The 15,824-nt window shown below is 36.5% G+C and overlaps 3 protein-coding genes across 3 annotated transcripts; all 3 read right to left on the minus strand. All coding sequences in view use genetic code 12, as the record gives it.

Moving 5' to 3' along the window:
* Nucleotides 1-1,773: 1,773 nt before the first annotated feature.
* J8A68_004719 (uncharacterized protein) lies at nt 1,774-2,757 on the minus strand (the record flags this gene model as incomplete). Its single annotated transcript, XM_049408708.1, has 1 exon — nt 1,774-2,757. The coding sequence occupies one exon, from the start codon at nt 2,755-2,757 to the stop codon at nt 1,774-1,776; it is 984 nt and encodes a 327-aa protein (XP_049262004.1).
* A 624-nt stretch (nt 2,758-3,381) lies between these two features.
* Nucleotides 3,382-5,721, minus strand: PMT6 (dolichyl-phosphate-mannose-protein mannosyltransferase; the record flags this gene model as incomplete). The annotated part of the gene is made up of 3 exons (XM_049408709.1): nt 3,382-4,036; nt 4,097-4,852; nt 5,198-5,721. 3 exons carry the CDS (start codon nt 5,719-5,721, stop codon nt 3,382-3,384), a joined length of 1,935 nt encoding a protein of 644 aa, XP_049262005.1.
* A 529-nt stretch (nt 5,722-6,250) lies between these two features.
* On the minus strand, nt 6,251-12,329 carry J8A68_004721 (uncharacterized protein; the record flags this gene model as incomplete). Its single annotated transcript, XM_049408710.1, has 2 exons — nt 6,251-10,644; nt 10,718-12,329. The coding sequence occupies 2 exons, from the start codon at nt 12,327-12,329 to the stop codon at nt 6,251-6,253; spliced, it is 6,006 nt and encodes a 2,001-aa protein (XP_049262006.1).
* Between the last annotated feature and the right edge of the window lie 3,495 nt (nt 12,330-15,824).

Raw genomic sequence — 15,824 nt, forward strand, 5'->3', positions numbered from 1 at the left:
GAAGAGGTCGTATAGTAGGAGACTTGAAGAGGGTGACGAAGGTCACAAAGAAGTAGTGGAGCAGCATACGCAGCAGGTCGATGTCACCGGTGACTTCGAGGGTTTTAGAGGACCCAGGTATCTTGGACCATGAAATGAATACAGAGTAGGGCGGCTAGGATGAAGGGAAGGGGTAGTTGGAACACTGCATCGTCTGTTTAATCACACTGAAGCCACCTGAGAGATAAGGGACGTCACCTAGAAGGTTCGTGATGACAGTGGCCCGTTAGTGTGGGACCTGCCCATAGACAATGTAATTTCCCATGAAGGGATAGCTATGTGCGGACAAAGGCCATGGATCCTTTGACCCAATCACTCTTGCGGCCAAGTAGCTCCTGTAGTTCATGGCTTTGGCTATGTGTAAGTACACACAGATCAAGAAGACACAGACACCGTCAGCGTAAATGTAGAGGATAAGTCACCTCGCGTTGAAGTCTCTCATAACAAGCTGTCATAACAAGCTGGCCTGTGTCAACGACCAGGTGGGTGTGGCTGGTATAGTTCATGGAGAGGAGAACCGACCCCATTGGCAATCACTAGGCAAAGAATGAGCTTCTATCAATAGTTGATCGAGCCTGGCAGGGGGTTGTTTATGAGGTAGCAGTTGACGCGTGACAGGGAGGCGTTGGGCTTCCTTGAACTCATGTGGGGAGGCTGAGATCTATCAAGTGGGTGGCTAATCAGGCGGGTACCTCGAGCTTCACTGTAGGGTTGAGGTCTCTAGTAGATGCTGGTGTAAGGGGCTACACAGTGCAAGGTCGTAGGAAGGAGCTCATGGGCCGAACTTTCCACAGTTTTCGCTGAACCCCAGGATGACTTGAGAGAATTTTTTTTTCTTATATCTATTAGGAAAACTATATTTATAATTAGAGATAACTATACAGAAAAACCTGTTCTTATTGAGTTGCCCCAAAAGAGTGGAAATTACGTGTAGATCTAAGCGAAGGCTTAGGTAATGTCCCGTTGATCAGGGTTACGAAGACTAGGAAATACCGATGGCTTCTCCAAACCTAGCGTGGCTATACTGGCTCCGAAATCTAATACGTGATATACAGTCTTATCATTAGAACCGATAGTTGCAAATATTCACTATTATACTATCGATTATTACAAGATTGCATCTATGTTATCCATGAAACCTGGAGTTTACCAGTAGCGCGGTATCTTTTGGTCAGATATTTACGTTCATATGATTCTCGTACATAGTTCTATTTAGTGTATAGGGGAAATATATGTTTTAAGATAAAACAGAAGGGATGCCAAGGCCACTGCTTCAATGGTTATTGTTGAGTGGTGTCATTCTAGGTTTGTTACTAGCATACTTATTTCATTCCTTGATTCAAACTTACTGGCTCTTATCATGAGAACAGCGATTACTAGTATCGTGAAGCCTACTTTATATATGCTTAGGTTGTTTCGTAGTCAAAGTGCTTAATAACTAATCAATTTGAATCCAGCATTTGGATCTAATGTCTATTTCACAACAAGCATAGCGAGACGCGTTAACACGTTAATGGTCTAGTAAAATATTGATAATTAGAATGCTTGGAATAGGTAACCGAAATAGCCAAGAGAGGAGTTATATTAGCCATGCAAATACTCCAGGCTGCCCCCTCTAATGTTCAATTTCGCTAGACACATACCTCCTTCGATTTCCCATTTATTGCTTAGTTCTCCTTTACCAAGATGAAGATGTATCTTAATCAAGCTTTGCAGGATTGCATGCTAATGTATTTATGCGTCTATTATTTCGCACAACACAGGGTTGTGAAGTCCATTTTCTCGGTCGGGAAAATTGTCCCAGTTCCTACCGTGATATCTATTAACGAAATTCTCTGCAGATGCAATAGATGTAAAGTGTAACAAATATACTGAGCTTTCCGTGGTCGAATCATTCCGAACCACGGTTATCGGCTTGTTGTAATGCAAATTAATATTCCATAACTCGGACGTCAAGCTACTATGGGTTAGTCCTGGAGGCATATTTCGGACCAAGACCGATCTTCTCCTATGTTCGAAATTAACTAAGTTTTTAAGCAATTCATAGTTTTGAAACGGAGCGGAGGTATATTGATTTGATTTCACCGATGTGCAAAGACCAACTAACGCACTGTAATTCTTAGTTCCATAATATAGCGTTTCTGGCACTATTCTCTTCAAAGAATCTTCGGTGATTTCGGCAAATTGAAAGTTCAATCGAATGCCATTTAAAACCCTATGCCTAGTTTCCTCAAGATATACACACGCGTCCAATTGATTTGCAAAAATGAGGTAGTAGGCATTTTGAAACGACAAATCAAAGTTGCTCCTTTCCTTGACGGCAAGAAACTCAAAAGCGTTTATGGAAAGTGATGAACCATCCGTCATTATCGGCACATATGTTTGTTCTCTTCTCATTGGAAGGATTCTGGAGAAATCATCACGAGTAATATAGGAATTTGGACACTTTAATCTTAATATATTAGATGTGATCTTGGGTCTGACTCTATTTAAAGCATCTTCTTTATCTTTTAAAGTCATCAATTCTGGCCCAAGGGTTTGCAAAACTCTTTGAACAGGTGTGACATCACTGGACGAGAGTTTATCGTTTTGGACAGTACTAACTTCATCGTACAAAATGTTCCGCAATTTTGGGAGCTGGGGAGTAACCTTCGTAGCTATTCGTGAATATAACAAATTTATTAACTTATTAGAAGCCTCTTGAGGAAGTTTAGTCATGGCTGTTGTGAAGTAAAAAGACACTGAAAACGATCGCTAGAATTTTGTTTTTAACATTCCAGTTTTCGTATAGAAAGTCGTGTACTGGTTCAATATATCACAACATAGTGTCCCATTTGAGGGCCATTTCTATGGATATTTGACAGGGACTACGAGTGCTGATACAATTGATGGAACAAGAAGTTTATATAGACCTATGAACTGCAACTACCATATGCCATTGTAGTTTAAGGAGGAACTTCAAACTTGATTGCTGCAATCAGAGGAAGCTATGTAAGTTTATACCAGCTTAAATACTTCTTCGAAATTATGCCAATTAAACGAAATTGTCAAATAAAGGTATTATCATTGAGTTTTACTTGTCCAATTATTACCGTCAGTGGTATTTCGGGTCGACTTTAAGGTAGGCATTAGGTTTTCCAAAGTTAAGAGTCTCTATAGGTTTGATATACACATTCCTGGACCGAGAAACAGGAAGATATTCGAAATCGTGTGCTAATAATATATACTTGAAAAGCTGGAAATTTGTTGGAAATGATTTTCTAAAAATAGTCTTGAATATATTTTGATGAAATCTATAAACTTATCTACTCATTGAACTCTATCACCTACTCTAAAGTGTCCCTAGATTAACCATGTTTTCAATAGCTTCAAATGTTGATAATTCTTTGCCGATCCTTCCATTCCGAAAGAGAAAGCTCGGAAATGCCAAAATGTACCAATGACACCAACATACAATAGCAAGTAAAACAAATATCGTATTGATTTTGGAAATCTTGATTGTATTTGCTCCACCACAAAGCCACTAACAAAGATTGCAAAATATAAAGCTGGCACATAGTGGTGCAAGTACGTTACTCTCCCCATAATAATAAAAGGAAAATAATGAAGACACCAACCAATAAATGGCAAAATTCCTTGACCTATCACATTATTCCAAGAAGTATCAAAGACATGAAGTCCGCTAATTTGTCTTTGGTACTCAAAACACATTTTCAACATGTACATCATGAATAGAACTAAGCAAACACACGAGAGCCAAGTTACAAAGGGGTTACCCATTAAAAAGAATTTCAAATCGTCTGCACCCCAGCTACACATTCTCAATCCGGTTTTCAATATTGGCCATTCCCACCATTCAGAACTAAGCTTGTCATATCTGTCGGGATCTGGCACCAAGGCATTATTTGACGCCATCATTCCATAATTAAGCAATACAAATTCTTTCCAGAATCTAGGAGATGGAGGGACAAATTCTTGTTCCACTTTATCAAGGTGACTGTTCACGTGTTTTTCAATATTCCACCAAGTATTTTTGTCCCTTGTAAAGTACGCATACTTGCAAACCACTTCCCCTTGTTTAAATCCCCATCCGGGATACGAAAATCCAGTAGTTGCTAAATAACATCCAAGCTGTTTATGCCTTAATCTGAAATTTGTCGATATCGGATGTACTTCTTCCATACTCTCATTCGCGAATAAAGGCGAAGGTGATTGATCTTGAGCTTGTACTTCAATTATCCATTCATCCCTGAAATCGTTAGTTGCTAAATCTCCAAAACAAGACACCTCATAATGGCTCTTCGAAACAGGAGCTGGAAGTGCATTAGGGTGTAAATAGAGACCAGTGGGGCCGTGGCGTATCCTTATAGTATCTCCATCTTGTATGGGTTTTCTACAATCTGTCGTTTCGGTAACCGTCTCGTTGTTCAAGCAGTCCCTCCCTGCAGATACCCCGCTCATTGCCGTTGATACATCGAACTCAAAAACAAATTCGTTGTTCTCGTCTTTAAAACCATATGTTGTTACCTGCTGCTCGCCTGATCCTTCGGGATAGTTGTGTAAATGAGAGTGCAATAATCTCGGTGATAACCCTTGGGATCTTATTGTTACTAATGAGCCATATACCACTGTTCGCGGGCCTGAGATAAGATCATTTCCTTTTAAAGATGCCTGCAACAAAGTTGAAATGGATCCATCGTCGGGCCCCGTATGATTTAAAACAGTAAAATGGATTTTAAAAACAACCATATAAATTGAAATTGGAACAACTATCAAAGCAATTATTCTGACCACCCAATGAGTAATGTATTCTCTCAAAGTGATGTTATCATTGACAGATATTGTTTGATAGAATTTTATTATTAAATCATATATTATGTACAATCCGATTAGACAGGTGACAAATAATCCGACCCATTTGACCGAACATACGCAGCCAATGGAAACTCCAGTAATAAATAGCCATTTAATGCCTTTGGATGATAACAAATTGTTTTGATTTCTTAATACGTGGAGATTACTCAAGCAGAAGAATGAAAACACCGTAAAAAAAAGCAACATTGAATCCAACAATATAAATTTTGATAGCGTTAGGGAGAGCATTTCAAAAATCACCAGCAAAGTTATAAACCAACAAGTGAACTGGTTAAAGCCCAACAATGTGGAAGTTTTGTAGGCCAATGGAGTGCAAAGAATCCCAAAGACACAATTAAATATTCTCATGAGTACATAATTCATGTCTTCTGGATAGTCTTTACCACTGTTAAAATCAAACTTCCCATCATACCCGGCCAAATATCCAGAAAGCCCGACTAATAGTTTCCCTAAAGGTGGATGAACATCAAAATACATTTCATGCTGTAAATAATGTGATCCAAATTGTCCAAAATGAGCTTCATCCCAAACTACTCTATTTGCTAATTCGATTCGATATAACCGCACGTATGCAGATAGTGCTGTAAGGATCAAAGGGGTAATATATTGTGTGAATATGGGGTATAGTTTATTCAAGTTGCCTGATCCGTTGATATCTAAATTCAGCGTCTTCTCGATTATTTCATCAAGGTCAGAATCAGTTAACGATGTCCCACTAGGTGCCTGTGGGTGTCGTTTAACCCTATGAGACAATTCTTCCCCGTTGGATCTTAATAAAACACCAGAAGCTGATGTATTTCCACTCATAACCAAATGAATTTCTAAGGAAGTATGGAATCAACAATTTCATTTTTCCAAGTCTTTTTTTCACTCATAGACACGTCTGTCGTGTAGTATGCGACTTTCTCACAAATTCACAACTTGTACACTTCAACACTTAAATTAAGTATTGGGAAAGGGAGTTATTCACTGACATACTCGATCACGGTTATTTATGATAGTAGTGGTTTTAGAGGATGTGACTCAATTCAATAGATTGATCGATTTCTAATTCACTTAAGTATTCATTTATTTCGATAATTTACATATTCTATAAACAATTATAAACTTGGGATTCTTACGACTTATATAATATTTCATTACGTTACCAATTTACCCATTATCTTCATATATTTAAACTGTAATTTCAATAACTAATAATTCTTTGTCACCATCAAATGGAATTTTCCCTTGTTATATCACTTGCATGTTTGTACCGTAAAGCATTCTTATTTGGGAAATTCCATTGTCGGAAGGAACATTCATTTTTCTGGTTGTTTGCACACTTGGAATGTTTCTATACGACAGCTCCCCCTTCAGAATCATTTGCCAGCAGTTTCCGAACAATGTATAATTTGAGGTGTTGACGAGCAAATGTTTTAGCTAATGGTACCGAACTGAGGGTTTCTAATGAGTACACTCGATCACCTTTGGATTTAACTCTATATGGACCAGACCATCTTGGAATACCTTTATTGGTTTTGCTACCTAGTGCATTTTTTATAGATCTTTCCCATACTAATACAAGGTCACCAACATTGATTGGGTTATCTGTCTTGTGGACTGTATCATAGTGTTCTTTGGATTGTGTTCTGATTCTTGAGATTGTAGACTGGGCAGTGATGTGCTGTTGATTTCGTGCCTGTAGTTGTTGGAATCTAAATTTGAATAATTCATCTTCGGTATATTGTGTTTTGAGTGGTGCATGATTAACAATGGTGGATAATTGTGAATGGCCTTGAAACCCATAAACTAAATATTGTGCTGAATAACCTGTTGATCTGCGGATGTTGGTACGGTCAACCCATAAAGCTGTTGGTAAGACGTCAGCAAGATCAATTCCCAGTGGTAATTTACGGAAAAAATTGATGAGTGGTTGATGGTTACGTTCAGCTACACCATTGGCTTGTGGATGATCAGCAATAGTAAACTTCATTGGTACACCAACACGATTTAGTAAAGTTTTGACAAAGCTATTTTTAAATTCAGGTCCTTGATCTGTCTTGAACACCTTAAATATACCTACACGACAAATAATCTCATTATAAATGAATCGGGCAACAACAACACCATTTAATTCAGGAGTAATGATTGCTTCAACCCATCCGGTAAATTCATCACGAGCAACAATCATGTATTGATCTTGGACATAGACACAATCACAGACAATAACTTCAAAAAGACCAGCCGGTAAATTGATATAAAGTGGATCTGAATGTTTGGGAACACCATCATATTGTTGGCAGGTGGGACAAGATGATATGTACTGGTTGAGTAGTTGATATAAGTGGTCGATATAGTATTGGGAATTTAGAATATTGAATGCATTGAATATCTTCATATGACCCCGACCATCATGTACTAATTGAAAAAGTTTCTGAATCTCTTGTGGATCAGTCACTACTAATCTGGACATTTGACCATTCTTTCCATACTTGTAGAGTCTACCTTCATCAATGTAAAATTCATGAGCCCTATGGATAAATGCTTTTCGCTTGTCGTTGTCATAGATGGTTGGAACCTGCAAAGTTTGTAAATAGTTGTAAATTGCACGTAGAGCAAGTTGACGATATTTAGGTTCGTCGTTTGTAATATTCATGGTTGATGCTGGAATGATGAGGTGTTGTCTAAACAGTGTAATGGCTTCATCTAATGGATAAGACAATTTTGGTGGTTGATTATAATTCATCCGAGTCAAAGCATCAGCAATGACGTTTTTGTCACCTGGAATGTGATGGATTTGATAGTTGAATCCTTTAATATAAACTAACCATTTATAGAGCCTGTTGACTGCATAGCTGTTGGTAAGTGGACGTGATAATAATTCTTCAATGGCTTTATTGTCGCAGAAAATATGAATTATGCCTTTATAACCAAGCAATGTGTGGTGGAAACTATGAAGGGACCTAAAGATAGCCAAGAGTTCCTTTTCCCATATTGTATAGTGGCATTCAGCAGCATGGAATTTTCCTGATTGACATTGAATTAACCTAGTAATATCATCATCGCCTGTTTGTTGTAGTACACCCGACCAGGAATGAATTGACGCATCTGTATGAAGTGAAATAATCTGATTGTAATCAATGGTAGTGAGAATTGGTTCTGAAGCTAATAATTTGTTGATCTCATGAAATCGTTGTGATAATTCAGCTGTCCAACTAATTCGTTGTTTCTGATCTGGATCTTTAGTTATCTGATATAGTGGTGAAGTTAGTTCTGAGAAAGCAGGGATCAACTGACGATAGTAGTTAACTAGACCTAACCAACTCTGGAGTTGTTTAGCACTGGTAGGTTTTGTATATTGCGTGAGTTTCTCAACTTTCAGTTCAACGATGGTTTTACCTGCAGGACTAATTCGATAACCTAAAAATTCCGATACTTCAACAGCTAATTTCAACTTCTGAGGATTTATCTTCAACCCAGCATTCAGTAAGATTTTAAATACTACAATGACCTTATCAATGTGATTTCTCCAAAGGGTTTTGTTCAGTCTGTATTCATCAACCAATGGGCCTTTAACCGCAATGTCGTCGATAAAATTAAACACGTCTTCAGCAATATCCTTAAGTAAAGATGCCAAAATGTTCTGAAATTCGGACACACTATTTGTGAAACCTTGAGGAAGCACTGCATATTTCAATAAGCCAAGAGGTGTAAGAAAACTGGTTGCATCACTAGTTTCTGGATCTAATGGGATTTGGAAGTATGCATTCTTCACATCAATCAATGTGTTGAATGCTCGACCAGCTAACTCTGATGTAAGGTCTTCCGTATTCAATGGATGTGCAGCTTCTACTTCGACATTTTCATTGAGTGGTCTTAAATCACAAAGCATTCTGGGCTGTTTGTTCTTCTTTAAGATGATAAACCACGAGTTTCGATAAGGAGCATTGGATGGTACTAGCTGTTTGTGATGAAGCATGGAGTTCAATAAAGGGATAGCTAATGGCCGATTCTTACCCAACGGAATGGTTTTCATTTTCCATGGTTTGTGAGGTTTCAATCTGATTTTGATTGGTGGATGGACTGCTGGATTCAATCTTCCTGGAGATCCTCCTTCAACATAGAATACCTCTTTAAAAGGTTCAGCTTGTTTCAAAAAATATTGCTTACCTTGTTCATTGAGAATCGATTCATTCAAAACTTCCTTGAATATTTCACTGAGATCCGTTTGCATAGTTGGTTTGGTTAGTTCCAATGTAATATCTCCCAGATTAGCGTGTAAACAGACATTCTTAATTTCATACAGTGGTACTTCAACATCAATTTGATTTTCAGTTTCAACGTGCATTGTAAATTCAATATTTTCAATTTGATTAATATTATTTGTTAATTGATAAGCTTTCAACTTATTTCCATCACTGAAGATTAGTTTTCTACTGTCATCATTTGATAAGTATCCTACAAACATTTTATGATGCTCTAAAAAGTTCTGGCCTAATAATATCTGGTCAATGGGAGTGGGATCATGCGGAATCAATACGATTGGGAGGTCATGACCATATACAGTAACAAACGTTCTGATAATCCCATTGACTTTCTTCTGACCACCATTTGCATCTTTAATAACAGCAGGAAATTCACTGAGTTTTAACCCTAACCGTTTCAATGTTTCTGGATTGATTAAAGAGCCCATACAACCTGTATCATACTTTAGTTTTATTGGCTTGCCTTTCAATTTTGCATTGATATATATTGGGTCACCAATAACATGAGCTTCACGTCGATCCGAAATTGCAATATTAGCTTCCAAACTATCAATTGTTGAATCAAATTCCTTCTCCAAATCTGAAATGGTTACAATCTGTTCATCCGGTGTTATAATTAATACTTCGCCAGCACCAATTTGTTTACTGTCATCTTCCATGTCCATAATGGTAATGCCATCTGCTTCTGAAAGGATTGTTATGGTATGTGCCTCCGCTTCAGTCAAGTTGTTCTTGGTAGTATCTTTGGGTTGATCTTTGGACCGTATAATAGTAGCATTAATTGGTCCTTCTCTGGGAATCAAGATGGCTTTCGTTTGAGCATTAACAAATTTTCGGAATGATGGACACATGGAGAATAAAGTTTCAATGGACATTTGAACAGTTGTATTATTCTTGAGGACTTGCAGATATAAACCAGATTTGTGAGGTGGGTTGATATGATAGTGTGAGGCTCTAGCTTTTCGTGGACCTTTACCTAATAAATAGTCTGAATGGTTGATAGTCTTAATGATTGGCTCTGTAGTAGGTTTCTTGTTATCAGCAGATTTAAATTTACCAGTGATGCTGTCGCGTTGTTGCTTTGACAGATTATCTGACACTGCAGATGTTGATTGCTCATTGGTTTTGGAATGATGATCTTCTTGATTTTGAACTGAACTATTCTCATCACTACCTTCTAAATATTGTTGTAGTCGATGTTCCTGAGCTTCCTTCTCCAATTCCAAGGCTTCTTTATCCATGGCCGTTTTGGATGGGGTCTTGAATTTATCTTCAGCTTTGTTGTTGTCAGTTTCTGGATCATAATTTTCATCATTCTCATCTTCTGAATCAATATTCATATCATCCTCATGTTTAACATTTGGATCTTGTTTCTCTAATTTGAGATTCTTATTTGGTTGATCGTCATCATTAATCACTCTTTTCTTGGCATTCTGGGGTGATATGTCAACCGGGTTTGCATTGATTTGATTAATCGCGATGCCTCGCTTTATCTGATTTGGTTTCGTCATTGCGTTTTGGAAATTTATCAGGGTATTTAGCCATTATGCATTCACCTTGTTCTAATTCCAATACAACGTCATTTTCATCATGATATTTACCATTTTTGAACTTGACCTTCCCATTTTTGTAGTAATAGGTTTGGTTGCTGCAAACTCTTGGTGCATGATTCAGACTTCCACAAAATCTACAATACCGTTTCTTAGTTTCAGCCTTAGATTCTTCAGTGTTGGTTTGATCAGTTGTAGATGTTGATTCGGACCTATTTGATTTGGCTAATTCTGCTTTGTTCCAAGGTGTTGTTGGCCTCTTCAAGCAAGATTGTAAGGCGTTATCAAACTTATTCCAAATTGCAACAAAGTTCATAGACTGTAACTGATCAGCAAGTTCACTGTCACTTTTTTTTGTAGATAAGTTGGTAACCTCTTGTAAATCAGCTCTATCCTCATCTTGTGCCATTCGTTTCATGATCACTTTGAGATTTAATGGAAGTTTTGTTCCTAATTTACGCCAGATATTGATCCAATCTTTATTGTCCAATTCACCGTTGTTGAGTTTCTTGTTGACAACATGTCGAACACCAATGAATACAGCAACTGGAGTCTTACCTTTTGAGATTAATGTTTCAATATTTGCATAAGACCCAGGTTGTGATAAATCAATGTGAGCATGTAAGTACTGTAATATAGTTCTGTATTCTATTGAATTGATTCTATCTTTTTCGTGTTGTTCAGTTGCAATAGAAACAATTGTACTTAAATCGGAATCTTTGACTTTATTAGCATTTTCCTTTAACCTAAATACTATAGTAGTGTCAGGAATTAAGTATGTATTCTTTGTGAGAATAACATTACGTACCCAATCTAAGAACCCTTGATGATTACTCACACCTGGTGGAGGTAATTGGTTTGAATTATTCTTGCTAACACATTCGTTTTCAAAATTATCACGATGGTTCTTGATACGAAGTTCTTCGTGGTAGTTGGTGAATAATTTTTCAATCTCCGTATTTGGATCAGTGATGTAAGACAATTGTTCAATTTCTTGGATCGAAAGATTTGGTTGCTGGATGCGTGCAAGCATTCTTAACTTATCTAAAGTGGTGTTTCCTTCCGTAGGGTTATCAATAGATAACAGAGATAAGTCGGCACCTAATCTTTCTTGATTTGCAGTTTGATTTGGGACAGCATTTTCATTTGGTACAGATCCAGGAGGATGCGACTCATTGAATGAATCCGCATCTGGTTGACTAGGCGTAGCCCCATCAACTGATGTGAGATCCTGAATTTGTGATGCAGTTACTTTAGTAACGGTACCAATGAGTGGAGCTGGGGGAATGACTGTTTGTCCTTTAACTTCCATCTCAATTTTAGACATTTTATTCTGAATGTCAGCTTGAGTTCCTTCAATTTTAGAAAATTTTTCATCAATCAATTTGGTTTGTTCATCTTTGAATCCATTCAATTGGTGAGAAATGTCTGCAGATATTCTTTCAAACAACATTTTCATATCCCACGGAGTTTCTTCTTTAACTTTAGTTGATTCGCTAGGATGATCAGTGCTACTTGATCCAACAGGTTGTTCAGTGTCAGAAACAGGATTAGACTTTTCATCGTCGGCAACTTTTTGATTTCTCTTTTTTGGAATATTTAATTTGTTGGCAGACATAGTAGTAGAGTTTTAAATGAATAATTGATTGATTGGTTGTGTGTTTGATTAATCGTTTTGAACTTCACAAATTTTTAATAAATTTTCTTTTTTGGAGGATTTGGTAGATTATTTGTATCCCTTCATTCCACTTTATTTTTGGCAACCATTCTAAAGGATTTATGCATGCCCCTTGATTCTAATTTTAGACTATCATTGTGAGGGATTTAATGGTATTCTTGGATAGAAAATTTTGCAGCTTTTGAGGGATTTTAAATTTGGTTGCAAATTTTTTGTCTCAATTTTTCGTAAAGTTTCAATTGTTGTTGTGGCAATTACGATTTTCTGATTCAGATAATATTTGATTTTGTAGGATTAACAATGGATCCTTTGTAATTTAATTTTCAATGATTTACATCCAGACTAAGTTTCTTAGCAACGCTTTGGACTGGATTGAGTCAGCTTCTGGCAACATTGATTAGTAATGATATTATTTCAATAATATTCCATGAACTGTATTATTTCAATAACAACAAATAAAAACAATAATAGTGATCTAATTAACTACTATTGTTGTGTGAGTAGTAGATTTAGTGGGATAACCAAATTATATACACCTTTGGACAATCGTTATTGTATGGTCCCATGTGCACTTTAGACAAATAATAATGATCTAATTAATTATTATTGGACTGTTTGGGATAACCAAATTTGTATACTTTGGACAATTCGTTCTTGTATGGTCCCATGTGACACTCTCACCAATTAATATAATATGAATACGTCTATTCTAATGGTAATTTAAACTAATATTAGTGGGTATAAATTTATTTATTTTCTTCATCCTTTTGTGGTAGCTAATCACAATGATGATTTAATCTAGTTTCTCCACATTTACATTTAACCATTTCCTAATGTCGACTTTAGCAAACAATTATTTATTTTTGTGGGTTAATATTTTTGTCATCATACACTCTGTATGTAACCAAACTGTAAAAACCTTTACTCTTGTATAAACAATGAAATGCCCCCTATGTTAATATTTTAAAGATCAATTGCTTGATCAATTGTTCGTAAAAAAAAGTTAGGGACCACCAATTTGTACTGTCGTGTAGTATGCGACTTTCTCACAAATTCACAACTTGTACACTTCAACACTTAAATTAAGTATTGGGAAAGGGAGTTATTCACTGACATACTCGATCACGGTTATTTATGATAGTAGTGGTTTTAGAGGATGTGACTCAATTCAATAGATTGATCGATTTCTAATTCACTTAAGTATTCATTTATTTCGATAATTTACATATTCTATAAACAATTATAAACTTGGGATTCTTACGACTTATATAATATTTCATTACGTTACCAATTTACCCATTATCTTCATATATTTAAACTGTAATTTCAATAACTAATAATTCTTTGTCACCATCAAATGGAATTTTCCCTTGTTATATCACTTGCATGTTTGTACCGTAAAGCATTCTTATTTGGGAAATTCCATTGTCGGAAGGAACATTCATTTTTCTGGTTGTTTGCACACTTGGAATGTTTCTATACGACAACGTCTGCCACGTATGAATAAAATTTGGCCCCTGAATTATAATTATGGGAGAAAAAAAAATCAACTGGAATGAACCTACATCTCAGGTTTTCTAGATTTACTCCTCTCTTTTAAAGTTAAAATACCTACGAGATTTCCCAATACTTCTTATTGGAACCCATTTTTGGAACGTTTAGCCGATGTTCCTACTACCAATAAAGTAGCTAGTACTTTGAACGTAGACGGATGCAAAGTTCTGCTCAGGTATTTGGGAACCTTTATTAGTGAGATCCCTTAACTAGTGAAGTAATGTCCGGCTATGGAGATTGCTATGAAGATATCTGCAAGCATTTACTTGCCTTCTTGAAATCCTAAGATATTGACAGCAAAATTGTGAAAAGAGGTATTCGTCTCTAAGTCAAAAGGTTTACATTTCTTCTACCAGTTTTGATTCTTTTTCAATGTATTTTTATAACAGAATTTGGCGAAAAATCATCGAAATTTACAAGGTTTAATTTGGGTTTCGATTTCAAGGTACTTTCCTCGCATACTACAATGTTTATTCTTTTATTCCTATTAATTAGATAGTAATCGAATTTGTCTTCATATTTGTTAAAGCTTGCTGTCGTAGTCTAATCGAATCGTCATTTTATGTAAACTTTTCCTACGGAAACTAATAACGAGGCACACAAATTGCAGTTAAAATTTCAATTGCTTCGTTGATCAAAAGAAATCTTGTGGAGAGTACTATCTCGCCTAAACTGTTATGTCTTGAGATGATATTATATGAAGAAACGAACACAAAAGTAAACTTTAAAGTTGCGGAAATTACTTCATAACTCCGTACTTTGTCTATTCAAGCCCCGCCAGCAGATGCCCACTTGACTTTCTGGGTAGTAAAATGGTCTTAATTTGTGTTCGAGTCTTCAGGAGTATCTTCTTGTTACGAGTTAACTATTCTAATAGACCTATTTCACTGCGTTTGAAGACGATGAGGAGCTGAACTAAGAGTCCGAACAATCGCTAAAAGTCAACCAAGAATCTCTCAACGGTAATTTAGTCCATGCATTAGTTCAAATTCCAAGTTAATCTTTGTGTCCATTGAGATTTAATTGGTCGAGTGTTGATCATATCTTTCTATTGTTTCAAGCCTTCGATGTATTGCTTTTCGCAATAAAGCCGTGGGCTACATCGGAATTCGATAGGGGAAACAGATCAGGTTCGTGGGAGCTGGGAAAAATATGCGATTCTGCATCACACCAAATATCGTTTCTAGCCATTAGCCATACATCAATATCGAGAAAACTCCACGGGAGACCACATTTTACTTCAAAACAATACCGGGGTCACCGTTATTCATTGTTCTCTAGGCTAATTTTTTTCGAACGGTGCGAGGGGCAAGCAAAGCGGGGAACCTTGGCAGATGAGAAGTCAATTGGCGTCAGATCATGTCAACTTTGCAATCAATGGCTTGGCAAATATCAATGAACTTATTTTCTTCGAAGAAGTAAAGTAAAATGTCATCAAATATATCCCAGCAAACTCAGCAGTCTTATAAGGGAAAGAGAAACTGCGTCTCAGGTGCTTCTACCTAGCTGTGCCGTTCACTGAAGTGCCTTGATCTATTTTGCCAGTTTGTCTACCAAAAATTCTTGCTGTTTATTGTTGAATTAACCACGTAGCTACTTAAACTCTTGATTCTCAAATTAGAATAAATAATACCCCAATAACCACATTTCCTCTCCAGTATCTACCTCCGCCCTAATTAAAATATAGAACAATAGAATAATATAAACATTTAATTCTCGGAAAGAAAAATGTACAAAATGTCCAGAATTTATTGTTTTTTTCTAAAAAATATTTTTCTGCAGTGACCCGAGACAAAGAAAGAGAATCTGAAAAAAAATAATCACAGGGCAAATTAAAAAGCCGTTGGAGTTTCAAGATGGATATAAATAATCATCCATTTA

Source organism: Hemisphaericaspora subhashii, assembly GCF_019202705.1.
Source record: "Hemisphaericaspora subhashii strain CBS 10753 chromosome Unknown scaffold52, whole genome shotgun sequence".
Lineage (NCBI taxonomy): Eukaryota > Fungi > Ascomycota > Pichiomycetes > Serinales > Debaryomycetaceae > Hemisphaericaspora > Hemisphaericaspora subhashii.